Here is a 16,195-nt window from a genome sequence, read left to right on the forward strand (position 1 = left end):
CAATGGGTAAACATACAGATTTCTGTCTCATAAAGTCAAATATCATTTCTTTGGTGGTGTTGACATTCACAGTAATGATAATCAGTTTACCATACTGTCCACTTGATTTAGGCAGTGGCTTTCATCCTATAATATATAATTAAAAAAATATATAAATGTATATAATATATCCCATATATACATCTTTTGCTGTCTTACAAACTGTTGTCAGTGATGTCACTCAGTGGGACTTCCAGAACTCAGATTCCTGCAACAATATAAATGCATCATGGCAGTGAAAACCTAACACAGCAGCACCCATGACAAAAACAAAATATAATGATGGTAGAATGAAAACATAAAGAAAATAGTTTGAACTTTCTGAGCCATAACATTGGCCACCGTGTCACTGTAAAAAGCATAGCCCAAAATAAATGACTTGGCAAATTATTATTAATTATTTTTCTTGCTGATGACTACAATATATTTAGAAAAGGCAGATCATGTCAAAATTTCTTTCGTGTGTCTATATACCAAAACATTTTTTGCTTTTCTAACAGATAACAGGGTTGTGAACAAAAGTGGTACAGTTTTTGCTAAAACCCCTCTGAAATTAGGCCTTTGATACAAGTCTACACAGAAATAAAATTTAATAAATATTAGCATGCACAATGAATTTCATTCTGGTTATCATTTTTCATACCCACATGTTTAAGGGACCATCTTCAGGGATCTGATGCTACCTGTAATCCCACCCAGAACCCTGGGTTGGCGCAGTCATACACACACCTTTTTCTTATGTTCCCAGATCTGATGACTGCAGGCTGGAGGACTGCTGAAGTCACTTCTGCCCCTTCTCTGGAAGTCCCACCTCTTCCTCTTGGTGACTACTTAAAGCAAAGACTCACCAGAAGTAGTCAGTCATAACCTGACAAATGTCTGCGCAAGATGTTTGCTCCCTGACAGGTCCACTACTTTTTGTTTCATTGTGGAAAGTCAGCTGCCAATAAAAGTGGGTTCCAACCCTTCTTACATGTATTTGGTTCTTTTACAGTGGCGTAGCAGGCAGGATAGCCAGATAACAGAAATGGTAAACCTTGAAACAATCATGGAAGCTTTGAATAAACCATACTAGACCTAAAAAGTGCATTTTGCTGTGGTGGAAACATCAAACAACAGATGCACACAAAGCCCAGCATGAAAAACAAGTCTATGACCCTTCTCAGCCACTTGTTCCATGCCTTCCAAAAAAAACAATATAGAAGTTCTGAAGATGCCCCTCCGGCAAGAATGTTTGACATGACATTAAACAGTAAACAGTGAGCGCAGATACAAAAATTCTCAGTCCTGCAAGAACTTATGTTACTGCGGCCTGAGACATTCTCAAATCTGTGTAATCCAGTTCAAAGATGTGGGAAGCAGGTGTCTATCCTGACAGCTTTGAGTACAAGGAATGAACCAACAGTTGACATGAAATGATGTGTAGAGGACCTCCACCAATTACATAGTAAAGTTCGCAATTGTAAAGTGCCAGCCTCTCAATTTGGTATTGCAGAAAACGTTTAGAGTTTACACCTTGATTCATTCTGTTCCAAGTGCAAATGGATGATCCATTTCCTATTAGTAGCTTACTGGGCCAGCAAATGATCTGACAAGTATGCATTTGGGGGTTTGGGAGGAAACTGAAGTTCCATGGTGTTAGATGATGTAAAACGTTTTTAAAGAAGATTGAGGTGTATGTTGGCATAACAGTGCACCATCACTAAAAAGACACATGCAGCATTAGTTTATATCAGCGAAATTGTAAAGTACTTACTCAAGGAGCATTCTGTCTAAGTCTATTAAGCACAAAGAATTCCACTTATTGCCTACATGATACAATTCTGGTGACTCATCTACAAAAATATGCAGACAAAATATACACAAACAGCAGACTTGCATCTCATTGAAATTAAAGTACATGGTCTAAAATGACAAATCAAGACAAATTAATGTCCTGAGCTTTCAACAGTGAGAGAGAGCGCCCAGAATCTCAAGAGTATCAGTTAAGCTATATTCTGCGTCTCTCTGAAGTTATGGGTGAGATAGGCAAACTGAATTAAGATAGGAACAAAGAGGCCGTCCTTAAAGACAGAATTTGGAGTCTCCAAAAAACTACCCACTTGGGTATTCAGTGTATAATGGCTGGCACACTGAGACAACCTACTAGACCAGGGGTATCGAACTCCAGGCCTGGAGTGCTGCAGTGGCTACAGGTTTTCATTCTAACCCTTTTCCAAATCAGTGACCAGTTTTCACTTCTAGCTAACTTTCTCCCCATCACTTTAATATCCCTGTTAGAAGAGTTCAGCCCTCTGAATTGATTCCTTTCTTCATTAAATGACAGCCAAGCAGAAATGAGATGTGAAACGAGCCAACAGATGACCAGCTAAACTTGGGCTTCAAGCTCCAGCCAATTTCACTCCAATAACTTTCTTAATGAGAAGTCAATTCTTGCAGTTAATTAAACCCATTATTTAATTCCATGGCTTGTTGCTGCTCTCACTCTGCCACAGCACACATTTCCAAAACTGTTGTTTTTCTGTTTTTTCTAAGAGCACTGTCAAAATGTTTTGGTGACCTGAGAGATCAACCTTACCGAGACCATCACCTCTCTTTAATTTCAGATATTGTGTAATGGGCACAGGGGAGCTGGTCATGTGGTGGCTTGTTTTGTGTCTCATTATTGTTTGGCTGATAATTAAAGAAAAAGAAACAAAACAACTATGGGGCCTGAGTCAAGTTAAATAAAAGTAATCCGCAGCAAAAACTGGTCACTAATTAAGAAGATGGTAAGAATGAAAACCTGCAGCCACTGCAGCACTCAATGCCTGGAGTTCATCACCCCTGTATTAGACATTAGTTATTGTAACTAATCCATCTCACCAGTTCCTACAAAAGATGCAATAATTTGTCAATGCATAGACTGCTCAATGAGCAAGTGCAGAATACGTTTAAAATAACCCACCAAGCAAAGTTGATGAGTGTAATTGCTTAGAATTTGCTGTTTATAGCAAGCTTCTCAATTCAGCATTGAAGCAATAGAAAAATAGCAATCGCCCTAAAAAATCGGCAACATTCTGCATGTCAAAGTTTGTGAATTTAAACCCAGCTACATGGCCAAGATCATAAAAAAATAGTAAATTGACTCTTAAGTAGTAGCAGAACAAATAGAAATCTGTTTATAGGTGCTTTTATCACAAAGGGAATTACATATTTTCCACTTGTCAATGCTGTATGTGCCTTGCATTATTAACAGAGCTTCAGTACACGTGATTTCCAATTTCTTCAGTAGAGGGCAGCCAAGGAACATCTCTGGAGAGCAAGGGCAAGTACAGTACTGTGTATCTTTACAGCAGGCGGTCCTCCGCATGTCACCCAGCCCAGCAATCAGTCAAAATATCAGCACCCTGCAATATTTCAGAGTGAGTCACTGGTAATTCATATGCAGAGAGAAGTGTATTGCCATAACGTACAGTAAAAGTTTGTAATAAATAAATATCTAGATGTGATCACTTATCTCAAAGAAAATGTTATCTGGAGTTTGCTGAAGAGGCACTGCCAGCTTGAATTGAGAGTGTGCCCTGCACTGTCAGCTTATTTCTCATCTTGTTTTTCTTGGTCATCTCCCCTCACTTGCACATTCACATTTTAAATGCTAATATGCAAAATATACCAGTGTGGAGGGTAACTGTCAGAAATGGAGAACTGTAATGGTTCAAAATCAAGATTACTATAGTACAGGAATCTTTTGTATTGAAACTGACTTATTAGACAAACGATTGGTTAATTAATTAATAAGGGAAAGGACTTATACATGTTTTGATGTTCTAGTAACATAAATCTTTACACATGTATTCTATTACAAGATTGCAGATGACTGGAGCATCAGACACATAATAACATAATACGTAACCCAGACAGAGAGCTAATGAGAAGACCCAAAGTAAAAGTGCCACAAGTCCTTGCAGCCATCTTGCTGGGTTACAACACCACACGCTGGTCATGAAGGTGCAATAGTGTTTGAGGTTGGGGTTTCTTGGCTAACACTGAATGAAAAACATTGCAGATGAGTCACTTGCATCACATCAGCAGGATAATGTGCCATGACAGTTGCTAAGAAAGCCCCGAACAAGACATTTAGCTACATATAATGACTTTCATGGTCACAAGATCTCCATGAAGTCACAAGTCTGGATGGGTTGGAATAAGAAGTAGATTCAACACATTGCAAAATCGACAAGACACAATGAGTATACAGTGCCTATAAAAAGTACTCGCCTGTTTAGAAGTTTTCACATTTTATTGTTGTACAACATTGAATTATAGTGGATTTAATTTGCTTTTTTGATTCTGATCAACAAAAGAAAACTAATGTCAAATTCCAAATATTTCTAAGTTAAATTGCAATAAGTATCAACCTGTTTTAATATGGCACACCAAAAGCAACACTAGTGTAGCCAACTGGTTTTAGAGGTCCCATAATTTTTTGTTTGTCTGGGTTTTTAAATGTAGTATATATCCACCTTATCTGGGAGGTCCAACTTGTGGTGAGTCAGTATGTATCTAATCAATACAATGAAGACAAAAGAACTCTCCAAGCAACTCAGTGAAAAGGTGATTGAATAGCACAAGTGAATGGATGGTGACAAGAAAACACCCAAGTCACTGAATGCTCCTTGGAGTCCAGTGAAACCAGTCCTAAAACAGGCAAAAAACGTGTGATCATGCAGGAAGAATAGTGACTGAGGCCACCAAGAGACTTATGGCAACCCTGAAGAAGGTTTTAGCCATAGTGGATCAGATTGGAGAGACAGTGCAGACAACAACTGTTGCCCAGGTGCTTTGCCAGTTGCAGTTTTATGGGAGAGTGGCAAAAAGAAAAAATGCACATGACATCTCGACTAGTTTGCCAGAAGGAACATGGGAGACTTTGAAGTCAGCTTGAAGAAGGTTCTGTGGTCTGAAATCAACATTGAGCCGTTTGGCCATCTGATTCAATTTCACCAAACACTGCATGTTATCATAAACAAATCGTCCCCACCGTGAGGCATGGTGGTGGCAGCATTGATGCATGGAGATGCTTCTCTACAGCAGGCTGTTGAAAGACTTACGGTCTCACAATCCCTCCTAATCCACTAACAGCTGTGTTTGGTGGATTTCCAGATGGGATTAAAGTGGGGAAAGACAAACAAACTGTGATTGCCTTTACTTCACTATTGGCACATAGACTTATCTTGCTCAACTGGAAGAATCCTAACTCACCGATTTTAAGCCAGTGAATAACTAATGTTATATATCTAATCAATAACATTTTAGAATGAGCATTTAAATTGAGGAAGCAGAATTTCTTCCCTTTTTTATTCTATTTATTTATTTACTATTAAAGTTTTATTCTGTTGGGCTAGCTCTCTTTCTCGGGGATAGAGTTTGATTTGATTCAAACCTAGTTTTGTAAAACTCGATTTACTTGTATGGAATGTTATTTGATTCTAATAAATTCGATAAAATTAAAATAAAAGAGACTTATGTGGGTGGAGAGTAAAATGAATTCAGCAAAATCCTAGGCAAAAGCTTGTCCCTTGGGAAACTGTTTGCTTTCCAGCATGACAAAGTCCAAAGCTACAGTACACAGGAGTGGCTTAAAAATAATGTTAACGTCCATAAGTAGCTGAGTCAGATTCCAGATCTCAATCCAATTGAGAGTTAAAGGTTGTAAACTCACAATCCCATAGAATTGAGCGTGAATTTTGCGAAGAAGAATTGGGAGAAACTGCAGTGTTCTGATGTGGTACGCTGATAGAAACCTGTCCTCACAGACTTGCCAAAGGTGCCATCTACTAAATGCTGACTTGAAAAGGATGAAGATTTACACAATCAATTATTTTGTGTTTATATTGGTAATTTAGTTCACTTTTCAGAGATCTGTTTTCAGTTTTACCTTAAAATGATTGTTTTCTGTTGATCAATGTCAAAAAGTCATATTAAATCCACTGTGATCCAACAGGGGTCAATACTTTTGACAGGCACTACATGTGGGTTAACCTCTCTGTACTTTTGATATCTTCAAGTTCAAGCTGTTCTAAAGGAAATTTGAAGACACAATGCAGGTGCATACATTTTACAAATGAAAGATGGGAGATATTGGGGTGAATGGGGCACACCTGTATTGATTCATACTGAGCCAGTTAGGAACAAAAAAGTACTCTAAAATGACTTTGGGATGTAAAATCAGAGTGCCAGAAAAAGCCACATAGAGATGTATAAGGAGTAGTGTTAGTACTTTTTGAGACCAAGCAAGGGATACTGGGACTCACTGATGGAGGAGACCTGAAGGTGGCATCCGTTCAGCAGGTAAAAAATTCTTTCACTGCTTGAATTATATAGGGTACAAAGCAACAAATAATGCTATATTTAGTGCAAAGTAATAAATATATGTAGGCAATATCTGAAACTTTTTGATAGTAGAAGCGTAGAGTTATCGTGTCAAACATCTTTAAAAACCTTAGCTGGCATTAAGCTATAATTGAAGTAGGATCTAATTTTGGCTTGTTTATGTAGTTATATCCTGTTCTTGGGATTTTGTTGCATCTGCATCCAGTACTGAATCATCTCTGCATCCCACAGCAAGTTGTGTTGAAGTGTACATATATGGACTACATTAAGAAAGGTCATATATCAATTAACATCTCTGCCTTGTTTACACTTACTGTGTGAAGCTTGTGTGCAGACCGCAACTCAAAGTTCACATACTGTCAACCGGCAAAATGCATTTATACTTATGGTGGTCTGTTTGACTGGCACATTGGTATTCTCATAGTCAGTAGATGATAATGTTTAGTCAGTGTACCTAAAGAATTCAGAGTAGAATTGGATTATTCGGTGAAAGATGTTCATGGTAGCAGGAAACTAACACAGATCGGGTAATGTCAATGCTTGCTGTTATTGGTTTTATGAAAAACAGAAGGTGGAGTGAAAGACCCATTAACCAAAAGTGGTAAAGTGAGGGGCAATTTAGATATTTTCATCAGCGGATGGTGTACTTGATGAAGGGATGCATTTCAAAATGATTTGCATGTCTTTCTTGCGCTGTGATGACCTGAGTTGTCATATTCATCGCTTTGTTCATTATTCTCACATCTGCTTAAGACGGGGAGGATCACATCTTCCACCAGCCTCTCCTTGAAATTTGCCATTTTAGACACACTGCACTGTTTCCCGCATTGCTGCATAGTCAGGACTGCATATTTTCCACGTGTGACCAATGACTATAATAATAATGAAATTTTGTTAATATACTGTAGAACCTCTCCCATGCTCAAAGCGCTTATTATTCAAGTACTCCAGTCTTCTACTCAAAGATGTGCTTGTTGGGTCAGCTGCCCAATCTCTATTGTCTCATTGTGGAGTTTGTGTAATTGGGCCTTGTCCAGCACTGCTTCTGCCCAAGCCTCTGATAGCGACAGGCTCTGACTTTCAATTACGGTAAGTTGGTACGAGAATGCTCTTTAGTTACAAGGGGAATCGTTATTGATATTGTATAACCATGGTAAGACCTTTTGTTCACTGTGTATCTGTTGTCATGCTTCATCTTTAAGGTTATTTTTTTTTTACAAAATGGCCTGAGGTGTGCTGTTTTCCAAGACTTATTAGGTTAAGGAAAGACAGTGAGGCACATTGGCATCATAAATGTTGTGAGCCAGTGTTAAATGTAAATTTTAATCCAGAACTGAACTCTCTCTGAATCTTGCACAAAAATCAAAATCAAGTTTGCCAGCAGTTATGGTAACTATGTCCATTCCTGAGCAATATGAAAAGCTGAATATATTCTTAATGGTCTTTTAAAAATGCAACCACTCCAAAGCTTGTAGTCCATCTTCTACCTTTTGCCGTTACTGAAAATGAATCTCGTATGAGACTGTAAACAGAACAACTAAAAGGTTATTGAATAAGAAGCACTTGTCCATACCTAGTACTGCACAAAGAAGCGGAGTACAAATATAGGAGCACATTTTCATTACAAGGCTAAACATAGGCTGACGTCAGTACTATGACAAAAAAAGACATTAAGCACAAATTTGTTCCATAAGACAACAAAGCTAGAACAGTTTTTTGTTCATTCATGTGGCCCCCTGCTAGCTCAGACGAATTGTAAAGCAATCAGGGTGGGAGTTCAGGCACTAATGCTCCCTCTGTGTGATCCTTAGAAATGGTCTTAATGTGCTGTTATTACAACATTTCCAACAAATGTAGAAGCATTCATACTCATTTATTGTGATTGGTAAGTTTTTGGTTGTAAGAATCAGTTAAGTACAGACCTGACCATCTATCCAGCAAGCGCAGAAGCACAGAGATACAGGTAGGATCCAACCTCTGAACTGGGCGCTACTCCATCACATCACATTCATGCACACAGACATATGGATTCATATTATAGACTCAAATTATCTTAGCAAATGAATTTTTGAAATCTGGTAGGAAGCCCACACAGATAAGGGGAGAATGGGCCACATCTATACAGATAGCATACAAATGTTATTAGAACCCAGTCTTGTAGAGCTGTGATGCAGTAGTGCCAGCCACTGTACTTCTATGCTGACCCATATTGACATATTCAATTTGATTTAGTTTGGTAGTAACAATACACTTAATTGGTGGTGGATAACAAAAAACAAAACTTAGTATAGCACCATTCATGGTGAACAGGTTCTTAGATGGCACACTGTAAGATTTCAAGAATTCTGGTTTTTCAATCCACACGCCAGTGACTACAATGTGTAATCCTCAGTGAGTTATTTTAACTGGCACATGGCAATTTGAGATTTTTAAATTGCTTTTTAGCCTATATAAGGTTAGGTTAAATAAATCCATGCCAATGTATCTAATCTGAGGACATCTTTTCAAACCATGCTTTTTTCCTTTAACCAAATGCTTGTCAAAGGTTGACTTTAATTTGGCAGCTTTTTGATGCGTTAAATACACCATACTACAAGCATGTCTGTTTCACTCCACTCTGATGATGGGCTGTGACAGAAAGGGCGCTGCCATCTCCGTTACAGTGTAACTTGCTTGATTACAGGCCTGTCTGTACTGCTGCACAATGATCATTCCACTTTGTTTTCTATTTTCAATCAATGCAGTCCAGGGCCTAGGAGACAGATAATTCCAAAGCGCATCACTTATGATTCATGTATATTGGGCCGAGATTATCCGAGAATAAGACAACTGAAAACGCTTTCCTTAACCAACTGGCTGTGCAAAGAAAATTGCTCTCAGTTTCCAATGATAAAGAGCTCTATACCCTAAAGTTAATGAGATGAAAGAGAACATTTTCCTTAGATGGTTTCCAACTGAATCCAATAATTTACCAGTTTCTCCGAATACAGAATACATTTTATCATACTATACTGTACCTGTCCAAGGTTTTTTTTTGGTAGAAAACAAGTAAAGGAAGTTTACTGGAAAGAAGAAAGAGTTCACTAACAGGTGCTGGCTGTGGCTGTGCCAAGACTGTATGGTTTCCTGCTGATGCCAAGATGGTGTCTGCTCTGACCTGGCCTCCTGCAAATATGATGGGTGCTGAGGCTGGTTTGGGGCGGTAGGGAATGGTAGCACCTTTTGGTGGAGACTGTGAAGAAGAAGAAAAGAGTGAGACAAAATGTCAGTGTTATTTACATTATACTTCTCAATTTCTTACTTGCATTTAACATGTAGTACTTAGGGATGAAAAGACATGTGGGTCAGCTGCTGACAAAACTATGCCATGTTGAGAGGAGATCTTTTTTTATTTCATGAATAACTATTCTTTACAGCTGGAGTACAGTTGTTTATGGCCATCACTTAAAAATACCTTGGCCTAACTATATTACTTGTTATATGAAGTTAGGAGTGACAATTTTCAGCCCATGCTAAATGGAAGGCTGTAGGCTAATGTCACCTTCACCTTATTACACAGTGCCAGATAAGCCCATTATAAATAAATGCTTAACCCAAATCTCAATGCAGCACACTCATTGCCAAGCTGCTTAATAAAGTATATCCATGTAAAGTGGTGAATAATCTTAATATCTCAGTATACTGTAAGAATTAAGTCAGCAGTGAGGTATCAAAATGGCTCTTAATGTTGTCAAGGCTTATCCTGGAGAATAAAATCATGATTCTTTTGAAACTGTAGACAGGTTATTTATTTTGCTCAAACAAACTTTGATGAACTATAAAGGAAGTAATTTACAAAGGGATTTATGGGACTCTTAAGGCAATTTAACTAATATATAAAGGCAATTTACATTGAGAACATCTTCTGTTGTGGACTAATAATTTTTAACCCAAAGACTTTTGTAAATCTTTCTGTATTGTACCAATAATTTATAACTTGAACACATCTCTTTTATCTAAGGAGTTTATGGTGCATTTAGTTTAAAATGGTCAGAGACATTTTATAACTTAATGGTAAAGAGTGGAAACAGTAAGATTGTACAGATATGTACAGGATCAAACATTTGGGGCAGAGCCATCCATCACCAGGACAGTTTGCCAGTCATGCGTGTGCAATGTAACATGTCCCTGAACCCAATGTGTGATTTTAACATAAATATTCCTCTTCCAAGGGACTAAAACAATGGCATACTGTTGGAAAGGATGCCAGAGACTGAGACATGTCAGAAAGAAAGAGAAAATTTTATCTGGACATTGTAGGATCATGTTGATTGTCGATTCAAAAAGCCACCCAGGACAACATCCACCTTAGACACTGCTGATTTTCAGTAAGATTTCTAAGACTATGTATATCTAGAGTTTGCCATCTATTTTATTTTATATTATGTTCTATTGTAATTATTATATTTTAATAAAGACCACATTGCTTTTACATTTCTACATTTTGTCTTTGTCTGGACTGATTAAAGTAATTAAATAAATATTAGGCTATCTGCCGCAGGAGGAGATGGTCATTTCCTCTTCCCTGCAGGTGTTTTTTTAAGGCAGAGGGGTCACATCTCAGTAGGAGAAACAAGTGCAGTACAAGTGAGTTATTGCTGGTATATAAGCAAAGGTTGTATGAGCCTTCATGTGTCTTGGGCACCCATACATTTTTAATGCCAAAGATAGTGAGTCCCTATATGAAGTACAAGCATTGTAGGCATCACTGAGTTATAATAATGTGAATGGGATCTGTATGTGAGTGTCAATCTTAAAGTGTGAGAGCAGATCAATCTTGAACCGAAAGTGATATGTCTCAAAAGTTCAGACCTTATAAGGGTATGGCCTACCTGTATAGGCAGCATTTTCAAACAAAAAGAAAATCATAAAAATCAAAAGCTAATTTATCTATTTTTCATTCTGTTCTGTTGATTTCAATGCAAGGTGACCTTGCAGACACACTGACATTTTTCTGAGTCACAGTGTTCGGCTGTGATTATATCAATATTGCACAGGGCTACACTGACTCATGCAAGTTTGTGTCTTTGTATTGTTCAGTGTTCCAAGAAATGGACTGACATCCCCTTAAGGGAAATATCTTAAAGCCCTCAAATTGAGCAAAGCAAATTTAGAAACTGAAATGGACAAAATTTAGATAGGAGTAGTGTGAGTTTAAAGGATTACTGTATCGTAAATAACTTATTTTTTATGTTACTTCCATGTGTTTTGTAGTGATGACCAAGAAAAATTTAAGCTCATGTTTTCATGGAGAATGAAGATAAAATTATGATATAATACATGCCAGTGATGTATAACGGCAAAAGATACGTAAAAACATCCATGACTTGTGTCACATAATCCACTTCATTTATCCAGTCCTGCAAAATGCTAGTATTCTTTACTAAAATATTATTAAATAGATACCTCCAGAAAAATCAATGCACATCATAAACAGGAAACACAATTTAACCTTTTAACTTTAAGCTCCATTTTTCCCCTCATTCATTGGTCAAGAGTCCTGTCTTCAATTTAAAAACTCAATCTCATTCTCTAAGGAAAACATGAGATTAAACATTTTTCTCAGCCTTCACTACAAAACCTATGAGGTAAATAACATATTAAAAATATTTTTGGTTGGAGTATTCCTTTAAACAGGTTAAAACTAGGTGAGTACTATTGTGATCATCTAAGTCTTACTTAATAACAGACCAACATCGCCAAGAGAATCAAGGGGTGAAGGATTTAAGGGCATGGAAAAGAGATCAGAAAACTTGTACGTGGAGCAAACTAAAGTTGAAACCAAAAATGCAACTCGGTATTTGAGTGTTAACAATTTCCAAAGAATTTCAGTTCATTCCAAAAGTGAATGCTTAAGCAGTTTCCTTTATTTTTAAACAAAGCTTGAAGATGTTTAATATGTGCTTCAACCTTAATTAGTCAGGTACAATGATATTCATGTGTCTAGCAGAACACTGTCTTCTGCATGTTTGATTTTTTTATGACACAGATTCATATTCTGATTATGTATTTGGAATCTGAATGTCATATTCATTTATTAAAACTTTTTGGAAAGTTTCTCACCATTTTTCTGGGGTGTTACCATTTTATTTTTCTGTCATCAAGATTCAATTATAATTACTAAAGATCGTGATCCAAGAAACTATACATGTGACATTGGAGTGCCGCTATAAAGATCGGCACATTAAATTATTCAGCATCTGAGATTGCAGATATTCTAAACATATATTCTGTGTAGTAGTGCCATTTAGTTTTCACGGATCCTGACTTTAACATCTGTTTTTTATGATTAGCAATACAAGCAGGTCTCCCAACATGCAAGGGAAAATGTAGGGGTTTGTGGCTGTGGCAGGATTGGCACTCCAGCCACTGTATATAAAAAAAAAAAAAAAACTCCTCATATTGTTCCATTTGAACCAGTGAAGTGCTGCAGTGTTAATTGCTGCATGGCTGCATTCAAACCCTAATTTGGTTTGTCATGCAGTGGGTGCGGCAGTGCGCTGTATCAGTGCATGCTCTCAACCCCCCTTTCTCTCTCCTTATGATTCTTGGCTTACGATTTTTGATTAGATGAAAAGTAGGACTGGTTCTTGTTTACAAGTTTCTGGTTTGTTTTAATGTTTCCTCTCCTGGTCATTTACAATTATTCTATTTGACTTTCCTTGTGCCGGGCATAAAAAAGTCTTAATATCATAACAAACAGCACACAAAATTGTAACATCCATGATGTTACAGATGAGATCAGTAAAAATAAAGAAAAACAAATGGAACACAATCATTATATTGACATCCTGACGTATGTAGAGTTGAGAGGAGAGCTGGTAGCAAGCACTTTACTGGTAAAAGGAAGTAAGGCCAGAATGAAGGACAGTGAGAAGGTAAGGGATGTTAAAGTGTGGTGCTGGGAATGGGGTAAGTGGTCAATCTAAATCTAAAGTCTGAGACTGATATAGAATGGGCCAGGGAGATCATTGGAGTTTATTAGTTTATCTCTGTTAATGTTTACCTTAAGCATGTCTTTTATTAAACACTTACTGTTAATCTATATATATACAGTATAATGCATGTGTATATGTATGGTCCAGCATTACTTCCGAATGGCTGGAACGATTTTTATGAAACTTGGTACACTTTTCTTATTGGTCAACTAAAAATACTGTAGGGTGAAACTAACCCAAACCCACCCCCTTCTTCTTTGATCATGCGGTCTTGTATGTAAGTTATCAGCTAGTTGACACTCGGAATGACCACCAGAGGGCAAACTGGAGGTGAGTGCCAGCATTCTTTGTTTGAGCCCCGCCGTGCCCCTGTTGCTTTTGAAATTAAATTGAGTTGGCCGGTTCCGAGCTTCAACTGGATGATAACATACAAAACAAGACTGCAAGACAAGCATATTGTTCATTTATTTTTGTATTTTTTTATTATATTTTTTTTCAAATAATTAAAAAAAAAATCACTATTTTCCTCCCAGCCAACACTGGGTATTTCAGCTAGTAATTCAATAAAATAATTGTTAAATTCTGGCACCCTTGACATTATTCTGGATTGAGGGGATTCTCTGGCTGCCACAAACTTGACAAGTCTAAGTTTGTCTCGATGTGGCTGGCAGTGTGGCGTCTGGTAAGAAATCTAGTGTATTTCAGAGAAGATATAAATTAGTAATGTATGGTAGAGAATTGTATGGATAGATGAACGCAGCTACAAAAGTCTTTGGATGAAGGCTCTTAAACCATCTCATTCTAGCTGAGTGTGAGAACGCAGGTTACAAAGCTAAGTAGAAGCTTAAAAAAAAGTCATGCTTGGTTATACAAATGATTTGTTTTTATTGAGTCTTTAGGAAAAAGAATAATAAAATGCTATTAGGTTTCAGAAAATGAGGCTTTCTCTGTTCCCATAACATTTAAAAAACATGCAAAAATATTTAAAGTTAAAATTGTGTTTCTGTATTATTGAGAAATTATAAAGTGTGATGGACAGCCAGACCTCTTCCCCGGCACCTTAAGAAAAGGACCAGGGAAAGGAGCTTGCATGGGGCAATTCCTTCCCAGGGACGACAGAGGGTGGTCCCAGGGGCAGCCCCAATGGCTTGGTATAGTATCATGGGGTTGAAGCATGGAAGCTCAACACTGCCAGGGGGTGCAAAGAGTATAACTGAGCACTCCTCTGCAGGGATGCCCCCAAACCCAGAAGTGCAGCCAGAAGGAGATTGTGGAACACCTGGAGCACTTCTGAGTGCTCTATAAAGGGGGCCACCTCACTCCATTCCAGGAGCCAGAGTCCGGAGGAAGTAGACAAACCTTGAAGGTGGACAGTAGAAGAGAAGAGCGAAGAAAAATAAGGACTGTGTATTTATTATGCTTGGTATCTTGTACTGGGCTGTGCTGTAAGGAGTGAGGAAAAAGCGCTTAAACGTTTTCTGTGCTTAACTTGGGTACTCTGCGTCTGTTGTGGCAGAGGCTTGGGGAGCTGTACGCCGCCTGGTGTCCATAAATGATTGTTCAAAAAACTGACAAAACGAATCAGCAGAAAAGTTAGTGTTCATGCCGCAGTCCAGAATTAGCTGCCAATGCTGGTACTGCCAAAACTTAAGGTACATATTAGAAGTTTTCGGCATTGACATTCAGTTAGAAGTTAAACAGGGGAAAAAAATGAATGTTAGCTTTTGAAATTGAGCAAAAAAATGATTCATTAGGGTAAATGAATGTACTGCACATTTTAAATTGAAGGAAACAATGTAGCTGTCAAAACGTAAATATCCAACCCAGTTTAAAACACCAAATTAGCTCAGCAGCATAAGATTGCAGGCTGCAATTTATTTTTTTCTCCAGTTCTATAAGTACTTTTATTGGGTTTTCAGTGCCTCTTTAGAAGAGGCACATGATTTAAGAAGATAGGGTTACACTTCTATTGCCTGATTTGAGCAAAGTTAGCGCTTAATGTATCTATTGATTTAACTGTAGATCTTATCTCCCTGTTTTACTTCTTTGCTTCTAAATACAATGACTTAACCAATCAAGTCCAAGCTTTAAGACGTGGACCTGTGTCTTGTCTACCCACCTCAAGCATGACCACGCAGATCTGTTTCACACACTGAATGATGGCGTCTGGAGTGCCTGAGATTGTTACAGCTCTCTCTGTGGAGTTTGGCAGCATGTCCCCTGCTACTTGAACCTGAGCTCCTGTAGTCTAGAAATTAAACACATAAACGTGGTGTTACTCAGAAGAAGGAGAAAGGAAAAAGAAGCATGTTCTAAAGGACATTGGATTTTTAAAAAATAATTTAAAAACATTGGCATGCAAATAAGATATAAAATATGACATTTTTTTTCTAACTTTGTAAGCTACCACCAGATTCAAACAAAACAAAAGCTTTGTCTTGTGTGACCTTTCTCCCATCTTTAAACTAGCACTTTTTTTCTTCCACTTTTATGTTCCCACGTTGATTCTTGAAGCTAAAGGCCTCACTTTATACTCTGGAGTAGTGTCATAGTGGACAGCAGCCCATTCACTAGAATGGGACACTATTGCCAAGAATACATTTATGCATATATTTTAGCATTTTTCAGTGAAGCAGCTCATGTGGCATTTTCTTGAGCTCAGTTTCCCCTCCCTGGACTTGAGAATTCAGCTGAATTAACTTATATTTTTTAACTTATTTTTACAACACACACACACACACCAGTCACATTATAATGATTCACTATGATCTCCATTCTAAGATGCTTTGCAAAGCAAACAAGTT

At 37.7% G+C, this 16,195-nt stretch overlaps 1 protein-coding gene across 1 annotated transcript in view; it reads right to left on the bottom strand.

Annotated features, from left to right (window-relative positions):
* The window catches only part of zgc:110045 (uncharacterized protein LOC664755 homolog), a 172,122-nt gene that overhangs the window by 32,365 nt on the left and 123,562 nt on the right, over positions 1-16,195 (bottom strand). Inside the window, 2 exon segments of the mRNA XM_039736269.1 lie at positions 9,503-9,646; positions 15,511-15,639. Coding sequence (XP_039592203.1) covers positions 9,503-9,646; positions 15,511-15,639 — 273 coding nt within the window.

This window comes from Polypterus senegalus, chromosome 15, assembly GCF_016835505.1.
Source record: "Polypterus senegalus isolate Bchr_013 chromosome 15, ASM1683550v1, whole genome shotgun sequence".
In the NCBI taxonomy this organism is placed as follows: domain Eukaryota; kingdom Metazoa; phylum Chordata; class Cladistia; order Polypteriformes; family Polypteridae; genus Polypterus; species Polypterus senegalus.